Source organism: Nomascus leucogenys, chromosome 13, assembly GCF_006542625.1.
Source record: "Nomascus leucogenys isolate Asia chromosome 13, Asia_NLE_v1, whole genome shotgun sequence".
Lineage (NCBI taxonomy): Eukaryota > Metazoa > Chordata > Mammalia > Primates > Hylobatidae > Nomascus > Nomascus leucogenys.
Genome location: NC_044393.1, coordinates 28,823,151 through 28,837,129, shown reverse-complemented (window position 1 = coordinate 28,837,129; position 13,979 = coordinate 28,823,151). Strand labels below are relative to the sequence as shown.

At 46.2% G+C, this 13,979-nt stretch overlaps 2 protein-coding genes across 3 annotated transcripts in view; both read left to right on the top strand.

Moving 5' to 3' along the window:
- PROCR (protein C receptor) overlaps positions 1-4,821 on the top strand; it is a 44,939-nt gene extending 40,118 nt beyond the window's left edge. Inside the window, exon 4 of the mRNA XM_030826420.1 lies at positions 4,744-4,821. Within this exon, the coding sequence (XP_030682280.1) occupies positions 4,744-4,754 (11 nt within the window). The 3' untranslated portion in view covers positions 4,755-4,821. The remainder of the gene's footprint in view (positions 1-4,743) is intronic.
- Positions 4,822-11,045: 6,224 nt separating this feature from the next.
- Positions 11,046-13,979, top strand: part of MMP24 (matrix metallopeptidase 24) — a 52,151-nt gene continuing 49,217 nt past the window's right edge. The window contains exon 1 of one of the 2 annotated variants that reach the window (XM_030826268.1): positions 11,046-11,282. In XM_030826268.1, coding sequence (XP_030682128.1) covers positions 11,049-11,282 — 234 coding nt within the window. In that variant the 5' untranslated portion in view covers positions 11,046-11,048. The remainder of the gene's footprint in view (positions 11,283-13,979) is intronic. The other variant, XM_030826269.1, reaches the window with a different exon arrangement.

The window sequence follows — 13,979 nt, the reverse complement described above, 5'->3', positions numbered from 1 at the left end:
ATACTATCCCATGGCTCCTGGAATGAAGAACCAGTCATCAGGACCTGCTGGCCTCTATGAAATTAAGAGTCCAGTCAGATTTAACAACCTGAAGATGAGGTGTAACTGTGAAGCAATATATGGCTGATTTTTTAACACACCCATCCAAATACATCCACTCCAGCTGATTCATTCTCTCAACTCCCATGTGCTACGTAATGTATGAGGTGCCAGGATTACCCAAAAAACAAACAAAGCATAATCCATAGGCCAAGCCCTGCAGAAACTCTAGGAGAGAAACTTTTAAACAAATAATTATAAAAACATTGTGATCAGCTGGGCATGGTGGCTCACACCTGTAATCCCAGCACTTTGGGAGGCTGAGGCAGGAGGATCACCCGAGATCAAGAGTTTGAGACCAGCCTGGCCAACATGGTGAAACCCCATCTCTACTAAAAATATTAAAAAATTAGCTGGGTGTGGTGGCACACAACTGTAATCGCAGCTACTCGGGAGACTGAGGGCAGGAGAATTGCTTGAACCTAGGAGGCGGAGGTTGTAGTGAGCCGAGATCATGCCGGTGCACTCCAGCCTGGGTTACAAGAGTGAAACTCTGTTTCAAGAAAAAAAAAAACAACGCTGTGATAAAGAGTTTATAAAACTATGTGCAAGAGCTGGGGGAGCACTGAAGAAAGACTGACTTGAGTAAGAACTTTGTAAGACTTTGGGAAAACTTCCCAAAGGAGGTCACATTAGAGTTATTTATTGACAGGAGTGTAGTACATCATAGAGAAAAAGAGATGGCGGTGGAAGGATGTTTCAGGCAGAGGACGCAGCATGTCACATGGGCAGCCAGTGTCCAAGTGACACTCAAGGGTCAAGACCTGCTTCGTGGGCTTGTGACCTCTGTAGTCACACAGGGCCCCCCTCTTAGAAGGGCCCTCACGCTTGTTTTAATGTTCTGCTGTCATCATTTTGAAGTTCTTTTTTTTTTTTTTTTAACAAGGAGACGTGCGTTTTCATTTTTGCACTGGGCCCTGCAAATTATGTAGCAGGTCCTGCAAGAGGGCAAGATGAAGGCAGGGAGACCTGCTGGGAAGTTACTACTGCGGTCCAAGTAAGAGATAATGAGGGGGCTAAATCAAGGTCTTGTCATCACAGTAATACACAGCCATACCATTTTCAACTTCTTCCCAGTGTGTTCCTCAGTTTAGATGTAGCAATTTCCCCAACTAGAAAGTACTTAGGTTGATTTTGGTGTTTTGTAATTACAAAGAATGTGGCAACTGAATAATTTTCTACATTTGTGTTTGCACCTATGCAAGGATATCTATCTAGGATAAATTCTCAGAATTAGAATTGATGGTCAAAGGTATGCTCATTTTCAAGGTTGACAGGCATTGCCAGTTGGAGACCCGAAGACAGTATACCAGTTTGTATCTCTTCCAACAGTACGGAGGAGTATCTGTTTTATCATGCCCTCTTTAACACTTTGTAGTATCCAACCTTTTGGTATTTGCAGTCTGATAACGTTAAGAAAGCAGTGGCTGATTGTCTTAATTTGCCTTTCTTTAATTACAAACAAGGTTGGTCATTTAAAAAATTATTACAGGAGTCTGTTCAGGCCAGGCACAGTGGCTCACGCCCATAATCCCAGCACTTTGGGAGGCCGAGGCAGATGGATCACTTGAGGCCAAGAGTTCCAGACCAGCCTGGCCAACATGGTAAAACTGCGTCTCTACAAAAAACATAAAAAAATTAGTCAGGCGTGGTGGCATTGCCTGTAGTCCCAGCTACTCGGGAGGCTGAGACATAAGAATCGCTTGAACCAAGGAAGCAGAGGTTGCAGTGAGCTAAGATCGTGCCACTGCACTCCATCCTGGGCAACGGAGCGAGACTGTCTCAAAAAAAAAAAAAAAAAAGAGTCCATTTATATTTCTGTTTGCATGAAGCCCATTCAGTCCTTCACCATTATTGAATTGGGTCATAGGTCTTTTTCTTTTTGGTTTATAAGAGATGTTTTATGTTAAAAAAAATTAATAATAAATATTTTACCTTGTTTATATTTTGTTGCTTTATTTCTGCTTTTTTTTTTGGCCATGCAGATGAAGGCCTGAATTTTTGAAACCTAAGTGAACTGTTACTGCTTTCCCTGTATACCAGCATTTTGCAATATAAGCCCTCTTTTCGGGGAGTGGCCTTTAGAGGCTATTACACTTATTTTTTTAGAAGCTTAGCTTGTTCATTTGGAGAACATACAATACTAAAGGGAAAAAAAGCTCAGCTTGTACTTATTTTTTGAAGAGATAATATATCCACATGATTAAAAAGTCAAAAGATACAAAAAGGTATACAGTGAGAAAAATCTCCTTCCAGCCAGGCACAGTGGCTCCTACCTGTAATCCCAGCACCTTTGGGAGGCCAAGGCAGGCGGATCACATGAGGCCAGGAGTTGGAGACCAGCCTGCCCGACATGGTGAAACACTGTCTCTACTAAAAATACAAAAAATGCTGGGCTTTGTGGTGTTCGCCTGTAGTCCTAGCTACTTCAGAGGCTGAGGCAAGAGAATCGCTCCAACCCAGGAGGCAGAGGTTGCGGTGAGCCGAGATTGTGCCACTGCACTCCAGCCTGGGTGACAGAGCATGACTCCATCTCAAAAAAAAAAAAAAAAAAAAAAAAAAAATCGCCTTCTCACCCTGTCCTCAAACCACTTAAGCTTCCTTCCAGGAAGTAAGCACTATTATCAGTTCCTTGGGTATCTGTCCCTATTTTATGTGTAAATGAGCAAGTGCATGCACACACATGTATTCTTTTTTCCGATTATTACACAAATAGTAGCCTACAATACCCAGGATTTTGCACCTTTGCCTTTTTTTTTTACCACTTAATATTACATTTTGGAAATAATGTCCTAATTATTCATAAATTCGTAAGTACTTCCTCATTTTAAAAAATAGCTGCATTGGGCTGGGTGCGGTGGCTCACGCCTGTAATCCCAGCACTTTGGGAGGCCGAGGCGGGAGGATCACGAGGTCAGGAGATCGAGACCATCCTGGCTAACACGGTGAAACCCCGTTTCTACTAAAAAAATACAAAAAATTAGCCAGGCGTGGTGGCGGGCGCCTGTAGTCCCAGCTACTCCAGAGGCTGAGGCAGGAGAACGGCGTGAACCCGGGAGGTGGAGGTTGCAGTGAGCCGAGATCGTGCCACTGCACTCCAGCCTGGGCAAGAGAGCGAAACTCCACCTAAAAAGAAAAAAAAAAAAATAAATTAAAAAAGGCTGCATAGTGTCCCATTGTATGCATTGGTTTGAATATGCTTTTAAGGGAGAAACCTAAGTGAGAAATACTCTCAAGTCATTTGGGGCTGGACATTGAGACTGAGTCGGGGGACTGGACTGGGACCTTCTCTAGATCCCGAACAATCAGACTTTTTCCTTCCTCCAGGCCTTTACCTCCTATTTTTCTTTCTTTTTTTTTTTTCTTTTTTTTGAGATGGAGTCTCACTCTGTAGCCCAGGCTGAAGTGCAGTGGCACCATCTCAGCTAACTGCCACCTCTGTTTTCTGGGTTCAAGAGATTCTCCTGCCTCGGCCTCCCGAGTAGCTGGGATTACAGGCACGCGCCACCAAGCCAGGCTAATTTTTTTGTGTTTTTAGTATAAACAGGATTTCACCCATGTTGGTCAGGCTGGTCTCAAACTCCTGACCTCAAGTGATCCACCTGCCTCCCAAAGGTGCTGGGATTACGGGCGTGAGCCACAGCGCCTGGCCTTTTACCCCCCATTTTCTGCCAATTAAAACTTCACACAGTCTTCCATTGCTTATAACTTTTGAACACATGTGTGGTAATGTTCCATGTATATTGTATATAAAACTATTAGCTTTTAAAATATTACCAGTTTTTTATTATTATTATACTTTAAGTTTTAGGGTACATGTGCACAACGTGCAGGTTTGTTACATATGTATACATGTGCCATTAACTGGTCATTTAGCATTAGGTGTATCTCCTAATGCTATCCCTCCCCCCTCCCCCCACCCCACAACAGTCCCCGGTGTGTGATGTTCCCCTTCCTGTGTCCATGTGTTCTCATTGTTCAATTCCCACCTATGAGTGAGAACATGTGGTGTTTGGTTTTTTGTCTTTGCGATAGTTTGCTGAGAATGATGGTTTCCAGCTTCATCCATGTCCCTACAAAGGACATGAACTCATTTATATAGACTCATCTCAAATGCTACTTTCTTTTGGAAACCTTCCTTGATCTCCCTGATATCCCCAGCCAGAGTGACCTCGCTCCCCTCTGAAATCCTATAGAATGCTGTAATGTTTTGTGGTTGTCACGCTTTTCATGTGCACAAGTCTTAGCTTTTTTTTTTTTTTTAACCTGAAGACTGTCTCACTTGCCCCAGTACCTTCCACAGAGTGGCTTCTGAGTAATGTTTACAGAATTTTTGAGGTAATTAATGAATGAACAAAGGCACCAAGGGTTAAGGACATGAATTTAGTGTCTGACACTTGGGTTCTACTCCTGGTTTTGCTGTTTTCTAGGTGTGTTGTGGGGTAAATCACTTCTCTCGCCCTTTCCTTAGAATCCACTTCACAGGACGTTGGTGAAGATTAAGTGATCTGATGTAGATAAATTGCTTTTCATTGACTGTTAGCTGCTGCAACAGGAATTCAGAGGAAGGAGGAGAGAGGTCAAGGAGACTTCCTAAGCTGGACTGTGCTCTCCAGCCACCCTCTCATTTATATTTCCTTTCAGATCTCTACTAAGAATGTCACTCTGGCCGGATGCAGTGGCTCACTCCTGTAATCCCAGCACTTTGGGAGGCCGAGGCAGGAGGATAACTTGAGGTCGGGAGTTCGAGACCAGCATGACCAACATGTAAAAACCCCGTCTCTACTAAAAATACAAAATTAGCCAGAAGTGGTGGTGCATGTCTGTAGTCGTAGCTACTCGGGAAGCCGAGGCAGGAGAATCACTTGAACCTGGGAGGCAGGGGTTGCAGTGAGCCAAGATCGCACCATTGCACTCCAGCCTGGGCAACAAGAGCGAAACTCTGTCTCAAATAAATAAATAAATAAAATAAAATAAAAAATAAAGAATGTCAGTCTTCTTTTTCCTGTATTTTCTTTTTATATCTTTATCTTTTGGGTAAATTTGCCTGGCTTCAGGGCGAGGGCCCTCCAGCATCAAGAGCTGCCTAGTACTGCAGATTCTTACGACCACTCAAATATTTCTTTCCTTTATAAGAAACAAGCACCTCTACCCTATGGTTGAGCCAATGTGTCAGTTTCTTCCTATCCAAATGGATGGCATCCTGACATCTGCAGTGAGAGGCCAATGCAATTTGGTGGGGGTAGGGGCAAGGGTGGGGGAGTTTTGCAGAGCATAAAGAGCACAGTATCTTGGATCTTCAGCAGCTTGAGTTCAGTTCTTAACTTTTCTTGCCTCATTACAACAGCCTCACAACCCATTTTCCTCATATATTGAGAACTGCTGCAGTCAGGCATGGTGACTGTTACATAGCTGTTATATTGGCCATGCGTGGCCAATATAGTGAGACCCCCATCTTTAAAAAAAAATTAAAATTAGTCAGGTATGATGGCATGTACCTGTAGTCATAGCTACTCAGGAGACTGAGGTGGGAGGATCGCTTGAGCCCAGGAGTTTGAGGTTGCAGTGAGCTATGATCACGCCAGTGCACTCCAGCCTGAGTGACAGAGTGAGATCCTGTCTCTAAAAAAATAAAAATAATTAGGAAGAATATGATTGGAAAAAAATAAAAATACAGGTAAAAATAAAAAAGAACTCTTGTGAGGAAAGCATCTAACATAATGCTAGACAAAAAATAAGTAACCAACAAATGCAAGTTCTCCCTTTAAGCTCTTCTCCACACTGGTACCAGATTTGTACTACTAAAAGTCCTCTTCTTTCCTCTTATTACGGAGGAATTATCCTAGCTCATAGCCAAGCTCCTCACTCGTATACATGCTTACTCAAGGGCATGGCTTCAGCAGTTCTCCTCTCTCTCCTGCGTCATCAATTTTTCCCTCTCTCCTGGATCAGTCTCAATCAGCATACAAATGTTATGTTTCCCATCTTAAAAACAAACAAAAAGTCTGTTTTGACTCCACTACCACCTACAGTTGCCACATTTTCTCCTTCTTCTTTGTAGTAAAAACTCCTTGAAAAAGCTATATCCTGTATACTCAATATTTTCAATTCCTCTTGAACCTACTCCAATCAGATTTTTGTCCCCTGCACTCCACCCAAACATCTCAAGAGCACCAACAACCTCCACAGTGGTGAATCTAATTACCATCTATTCATCTTCACATTATTTGATCTGTGTGACACAGTTGATTACTCTCTCTTCCTTAAAACATTTTATTCACTTGGCTTCCGGGAGTTCTCACTTTCCTGGTTTTCTTCTTTTCGGCTCTTCCTTCTCAGTGTCTTTGGCTGATTTCCTCTTCATTTTCCCAACCTTTAAGTATTAGAGTTGCCCCAGGATCCAGTCATTGGAACTCTTTGCTTTTCTGTCTACACTCATTTCCTAAGTAATTTCTTCAGTCCCTTGGGTTGTATATATTATATTGATTCTACTCCATTTCTTTTTTTTCTTTTCTTGAGACAGGGTCTAGCTCTGTTGCCTGGACTGGAGTGCAGTGGCATAATCACAGCTCACTGTCATCTCTGCCTCCTGGTCTCAAGTGATTCTCTCTCCTCAGCCTTCTGAGTAGCTGGGACTACAGGCATGTGCCACTACTCCCAGCTAAATTGTTTTATTTTTTGTAAAGACAGAGTTTCACCATGTTGCCCAGGCTGGTCTTGAACTCCCGGGCTCAAGTGATCCATCCTCCTTGGTCTCCCAAAGTGGCAGGATTACAGGTGTGAACAACTGTGCCCAGCCAATATCATAATTCTTTTCTTTTCTTTTTTTTTTGAAACGGAGTCTCTTGTCGCCCAGGCCAGGGTGCAGTGGCACAATCTTGGTTCACTGCAACCTCTGCCTCCTGGATTCAAGCAATTCTCCTGCCTCAGCCTCCCAAGTAGCTGGGATTACAGGTGTGCACCACCACGCCTGGCTAATTTTTGTATTTTTAGTAGAGATGGGGTTTCACCATGTTGGCCAGGCTGGTCTTGAACTCCAGACCTCAGGTGATCCACCTGCCTCAGCCTCCCAAAGTGCTGGGATTACAGGTTTGAGCCACTGCGCCAGCCCCAATATAACATTTCTTGTTGTTAAGATTATCAATGTCAAAGGTTTTCCTAGCAGCTGGTCAGTTTACCATATAGTTCATTAAGTGAATTCCGACCACTCATGTGGTCTTTCCAGTGAAGTGGAGAAGACAGAGTTCATTCATTTCATTTTATGAGGAAACTAAGGCCCAAGTAAATGAAGTGACTTGCTCAAAGGCACACCGAAAGTCAGTGACAGAGCCAGTGCTTGAATCAGGTATCTGACGCTAAGTCAAGTGCTGTTTCCATTTTATCCCATGCTCGTTATGGTGACTGGAGGCTGAGAAGTCAGAGTTCCAGTGATTCTATCTTGGGGTGTTGCTCTGAAACCTTCTAAACCTCTTCTTGAACTGATTTCACAGCGGTCTCTGGACCGTCCTCTTACTAAGGACTATCTTAGGGATCCATTTTATAAGCAACTATTTACTTCTATCAGCCTCTTCTTTCCTTATCATCAATATCTACTGCCATTCACATCCACCATCCTTGGGAGCTGGTCAAGGTGGACCACCACAGCGCTATATCATCATTGGCAGTTCCACGAGCATTTGGTATTAGAGGAAAGGAGAAGAATAAGACAGAGCTCAGTCCAGTCTGTTCCCTTTCATTCCTTGAATATACTATTTCCTCTTTCTGGAATATATCCCCTCCCAAACCTTCCAACTTTGGCAGTTTATTGCTCTTTCCTCAATGTTTCCACAACACTTTGTTCTCATTCGTGTCATAACTCATCATGTAACCACAATGATTTGTCTCTATCATCTCCCTACCGGGACTGTGAGCTATTCAACTCAATGGTGTTAATACAGTCTTCAGTCTCTTTGATTTCCCTGAGACTGTCAACTCCTTCTCTCTCTCTCTCTTTTTTTTTTTTTTTAGACAGAGTCTCACTCTGTCACTGGGTTGGAGTGTAGTGGCACAATCTCAGCTCTCTGCAAACTCTGCCTCCCAGGTTCAAGCAATTCTCAGACCTCAGCCTCCCGAGTAGCTGGGATTACAGGTGTGCAACACTATGCCTGGCTAATTTTTGTATTTTTTGTAGAGACAGGTTTTCACCATGTTGGCCAGGCTGGTCTCAAACTCCTGGACTCATGTAATCCGCCCACTTTGGCCTCCCAAAATGCTGGGATTACAGGTGTGAGTCACCACGCCCAGCCAACTCCTTCCTTTTCTTTTTTTTTTTTTTTTTTTTTTTTTTTTGAGACAGAGTCTTGCTCTGTCGCCCAGGCTGGAGTTCAGTGGCGCAATCTCGGCTCACTGCAAGCCCCGCCTCCCGGGTTCAGGCCATTCTCATGCCTCAGCCTCTCCGAGTAGCTGGGACTACAGGCGACCGCCACCACGCCCGGCTAATTTTTTATATTTTTTTTTTTAGTAGAGACGAGGTTTCACTGTGGTCTCGATCTCCTGACCTCGTGATTCACCCGCCTCGGCCTCCCAAAGTGCTGGGATTACAAGCGTGAGCCACCGCGCCCGGCCTCCTTCCTTTTCTTTGAACCTCTCTTCTTCTTTCCGGTGATACTCCATAATCCTGATTCTTCAGTCTTTTTGGACAATATTTAGATTCATTTTTGGCTTGACTTTTCTCCGGCTCTGAATATGTATGTCTCAGGATGGAACGCTTGGCCTTTTGCTCTCTTCAACTCTTCGCTTTCAGCTTCAACTACCATATTTACTTGAAGGTGTCCAAAATATCCATTCTCCACCCTCTTCGAGAACTCATTCCCATACCCATCTCACAGATCTTGTGATCACCCCAGTTTCAGCAAGTCTAAAACCGAGCTCCTTGTCACCTCCTTCAAGCCAGTTCCTCCACATGATGACTCCATTTCTGTGAAGATGCTACCATCCATCTTTCTCGATTTGCCATCACTGCAAACTCCTTTCCCTCTTCTTGTATGCCCATTGTCTCTTAAATCTGTCTTTTTTCTCACCCCCATCCTAGAAAAAAATGGGTTCTGAAGTCAAATCAATCCAGCTCTATCACTTACGAATCATGCAAGTTTGGCAAACTTATTCAAAGCCTTCCACTGCTTTATCCTAAATTAGGGGCAATAATAGCATCTATTTCATAGGGTTTATCTATGAAGATTAAATGAGATATCGTGCAGGAAAGTGCTTAGCCCAGTAACTAGTATATATTAGGCACTCAATAAATGTTAATTATTATTGTTAGGCTTATTTCCTTACACCTAGACTATTACACTAGTCTCCTAACCAACGTCTCTGCCTCCTCTGGTCATTATTCTCTCCACTGGGAGGGGAACTAACATGGAATATCTATTAAGTGTCAAGCACCTCATGCTGAAAACGATCTTATACAGTAATACTAGCATCATTTTATAAAAATGGAACAGAGCCAAGATATGAACATAGGTCTGACGCTAAAGTCTGTGCCCTTTTTGCATCTCCAGATTACCAGGTAATCATAAAATACTATTTTTCACACATCATCCTGCTTAAACACACACATACACACACAGACACACACACAAAACCTTTAATGAACACTCTCCCCATTTTCCATCAGAACGCAACCCAAATTTATTATCCTAGCATTCACTGTCTTGTACTATTTCCCTCACTTCCCAACACTTTCCTATAGGAACCCTGTGCTCCAGAGAAACTTAATCTGCCGCCTCAGGCACATCCTGTACACCCTCAACTTCCTCCCTGAAATGCCCTCTCCTCTCCCCTCCCCTAGTTTAAATCCAGCCTTTCCTTCAGGTCCTAGCTAGAGTCCCGCCCTCCTCCATTACACCTTTTCCTAACTTCCCCAGCCCCTCATCAGGTCTCCCTTGACCCCTGGAGCAGCCGCCTGTATCCTTGTTGACACGTGGTGTTTGCCATTCTGTTTTTCTTTGCGTTTATGTTTTCTCATCAAGCTGTAAACCTCTGCACTTCAGGAAATCGGCCTTCTCTTTTTTGTTTTTGTTTTTGGGTGTTTTTTTTTTTCTTTCAGTATCCCAAGTAGCCCAGAGCCCTACAAATAGAAAGCGCTTGATAAATATGGGTTGTTTTGGATGAAAGATGATCTTCCCAGCTGGATGAGCTCTTTCCCTCTAGGGGGTGAGGGACTGAGCTTCACCTCAACTTCACCTAATGTCTCCCAGGAACGCCCCCTCTTAAACGCTCCTCAGCTCTTCTCTACCCCTTTCCCCCACCGCCCCGGCCCAGGAGAGCCGCTGAGAGCTCCCTCTCCGGAGTCACCCTCTCAGACCCAGGGCTATTTCTTTAGCTTGCTCTCGAACCCCGCCTTTACCCCAGGGCCGCTCCTCAGTCTCCTCCCCCAGGCTGCCTCTCAGACCCCCTCTCCTCCAATGCCACTCCCTAGGACCCTCTCCCCAGGGTTCCGGACCCCCAACCCCGGATATGCTCCCCCAGGGCCATCCAGTGTTTCTATCTCCAGGATTACTGATTTAGCCTCTTCCCCCTCCGGCTCAGGGCTGCCCCCAGACCCCGACCTCCAGTTCCACCCCTTCGGACCCTGCCTCTAGAACTGTTCTTTTAGCCTCTGCAACCCCTTCCCTAGCGCCGCTCCGCGGCCCCTTCCCTAGGGCTGGCCGGGGAGCCACTGCCCTCGCAGGTCCCGCCCGGGTGCTGCCCCCGCGCCCCCGGCCGCCCCCCACCGGGGCGGGGCGCGCGGAGGCGGGGGCGCGCTGGCGGCCGAGGCGGCGGCGGCGGCGGCGGCGAAGGCAGGCGGGCCGGGCGCGTGTCCGCGGCGCCGTGACTCGGCGGCTCCGCAGCGGCTGCAGCGGGAGGACCCGGCCGGAGCCGCCGCCGCCGCCGCTATCGCAGCCGGGCGGCCGGGCCCCGCCGCCGGGATGCCGAGGAGCCGGGGCGGCCGCGCCGCGCCGGGGCCGCCGCCTGGCCAGGCCCCGCGCTGGAGCCGCTGGCAGGTCCCCGGGCGGCTGCTGCTGCTGCTGCTGCTGCCCGCGCTCTGCTGCCTCCCGGGCGCCGCGCCGGCGGCGGCGGCGGCGGCGGGGTCCGGGAACCGGGCGGCGGTGGCGGTGGCGGTGGCGCGGGCGAACGAGGCGGAGGCGCCCTTCGCCGGGCAGGTGGGGCTGGCGCGCGGGGCCGGGGCGCGGGCTCGGGGCATCCGGGCAGGGCGGGGGGCGGCACCGGGGACGGGCCTGGGCCGGGCCGCACCTGCTGCCGGGGTCGCGGAGGCGGCGCGCCGGGGTCCGCGCCTTGGGTCCGGGCTGGCGCGGCCCAGGGCTGGGGCTGGGGAGGGCCTCGCCGAGGGCCGCCAAGGCCGGGAGCTGCTTCAGCACCGCGGACAGGGGCAGCGGGCGGGGGCAGAGCACGAGGGTCGGGCTTGTTGTGTTGGCAGTGGGGTGTGTGGCCTGCATGACTATGTGTGAGGGAAACCGTACAACGCCTCGGAGTAAATAGTAAGCGCAGCCAGTCTGTTGTGGGTTGGGAGAAGAAACCGAGGATGTTCAAGCTGGAGAAGGGGGAGGGGGAGGGCGGAGGAAGGACTCGATCACTGTCTTCGTAGCTGAAGGGCTGTCAGGTGGAGGTAGGATAGACTTGTTCTAGCTTGGCCCTAAAGGGCATAACTAGGGCCAGCGGGAGTGGGGGTTGCAAGAAGACAAATTTGGGCTCGATATAGGAAGAAGTTTGTAACAATTGGAGCTGCTCAACCAGCTTAGGAGGCGGCGAGCTGCTCATCACTGGCATGTGCAAGTAAAAGCTCTCGGAGGGGATTGGATGGAGGCATGCATAATGCTTGCATGGATGCATACATCATCATCACAATAATGCCAGCTAGCATTTACTGAACACTCACTATGTGCCAGGCCTGGTGCTATGTTTTATACGAATTATCTAATTCAATCCTCATAACTACTCTATGAAATAGTTGCAATTATTATCCCCATTTTACAGATGGGGATACAGACTCAAAGAGCTTAAGTAACTTGCCCAAGATCACACAGCTAGTGAGTGATGGAGTTGGAATTCTAACCTAGGCAGGCTGACTCTAGTCTCCCCTTATTTACCCGTGACCTTATCCTATATCTCATGGCGGGTGCAGTTGGACTAATTTCTCTAGTATCTTCCAACCTAGAGGACTGCATTATTCTAATAAATGATGTTGGGACAATGGTATTTTGCTGAGGAAAATCAGAGTGATCACCTCAGCCATCCTAAGAGATGGAGTGTATTTGTTGAAGCAGGCAGTCTGTTTGTTTAGAAGAATCTCCCTGAAGAGATATTCTTAATTGGGCATGGAGCTCAGGGGGTCATACGTGCACTGAAATTGTGTATAAATTTGTGTTTGTAAATGCAAATGTGTGTATTTCTAGGCTAGGACCCCTAGATTTCTTCGGTCTCTCAAAGGGTTACAGGTTCCACAAAACAACAAAAAAGATATGGTGTGTAAAAGAACCTTTAGTGCCAGTTGGAAGTTGTCCTCCAAAGATTTTATAATTGCTGGTTGACTTTTTGTGGAAACTTTCCTTAGCCTCTTTGTGTTTTCACATGTGTTTTATCACATGTTAAAGTAATGCATTTCCTAAGTTTATACCCTAGAAGAAAGATTCCTTTAGACTGCCTGAGTGCACAGGATGAGATGGAAAGACCCTGGCCTGGGATTAAGGAGGCCTGGGCTCTGATCTGACCTTGGCCCCCATTGGTTTGTGTGACCTTGAGCCATTTCCTTGCCCTCTCTAGGCTTGAATTTCACCATGTCTAACATAAAGAGATACAGCTAGACAATCTCAACTCGAAACCTTTTTATTCCTACAATATTTCAAGCATTAAGAGGAAGCTAGTCCTTACCCTTATCAGTTTTATAGGCTTTGATTATTCCACCTCTTAGCCTTTGTCTTTTTAAACTTAAGTTTCTCCCTATGACATGAGACCCCTAGAATAGCCACACTCATTCTCTGGGCCATTTTACTTGTCCTTTTCTAGATATCTTTTGGCCCTAATTTTCAATAGATGTCAACTTGACCATTGTCTCCAGATACAGGACCCTATGGTTTTGCATAAAGGAAGGTTGGTTTCTTCTTTGCTCTCCTGGTCCCATCCTGCTTCCCCCTTCCCTCTGTCACCTTTCCTGATCTCAACACACTAGGCCACTGCCTTTAGGGAACAATCTATAATAGCTCCTGGAGCCTTTTCCTGGGTCAAAACTGATAGCCTGGAACACAACACCCTGTATGTGGATTATTTTTATCGGAGTGCATTACCTTACATTTCCCCACCCTGACATTTGTCTGCCATCTTGCATTGCACTCAGTAACTTCCTTCAAGCATTCGCTCTCTCTCTCTCTCTCTCTCTCTATCCCTTCCTCCACCCCTTCCTCCTTCCCTCTCTTTTGGCATAGCATTTACCTGTCTGAAAGGGCTTAATATGATCTGAAGTCTTGAAATTTTCACTTTATTCTATTTCTTCTGGATCACTTATAAAAAATTTAAGTGAGACAGGTCCCAGCATGGTCTCTTGGGGCCCCCTGCACTCTTAATCCCCTTTCATTCACAGAAGTGACCATTTATATCTATCTATTATTTTCTGAGTGACAAAAACATCACCCTTAATTTGGCAATGACTCCATTTTAAATGTCTAATACATTGTCCAAAACTTTCTGAAAGATAGAAAAATTATATCCACTGCTTCTCTCAATAATTTGTGCCTAATTATCCTTTCACTGAACACTAGGGGATCACTTGATTGAAACCTTATAGAAATATTGTTGCTTTTAAGCCAGCAGATAATATTGCTTACTCCTCTTTCTTTTAAGCCCTC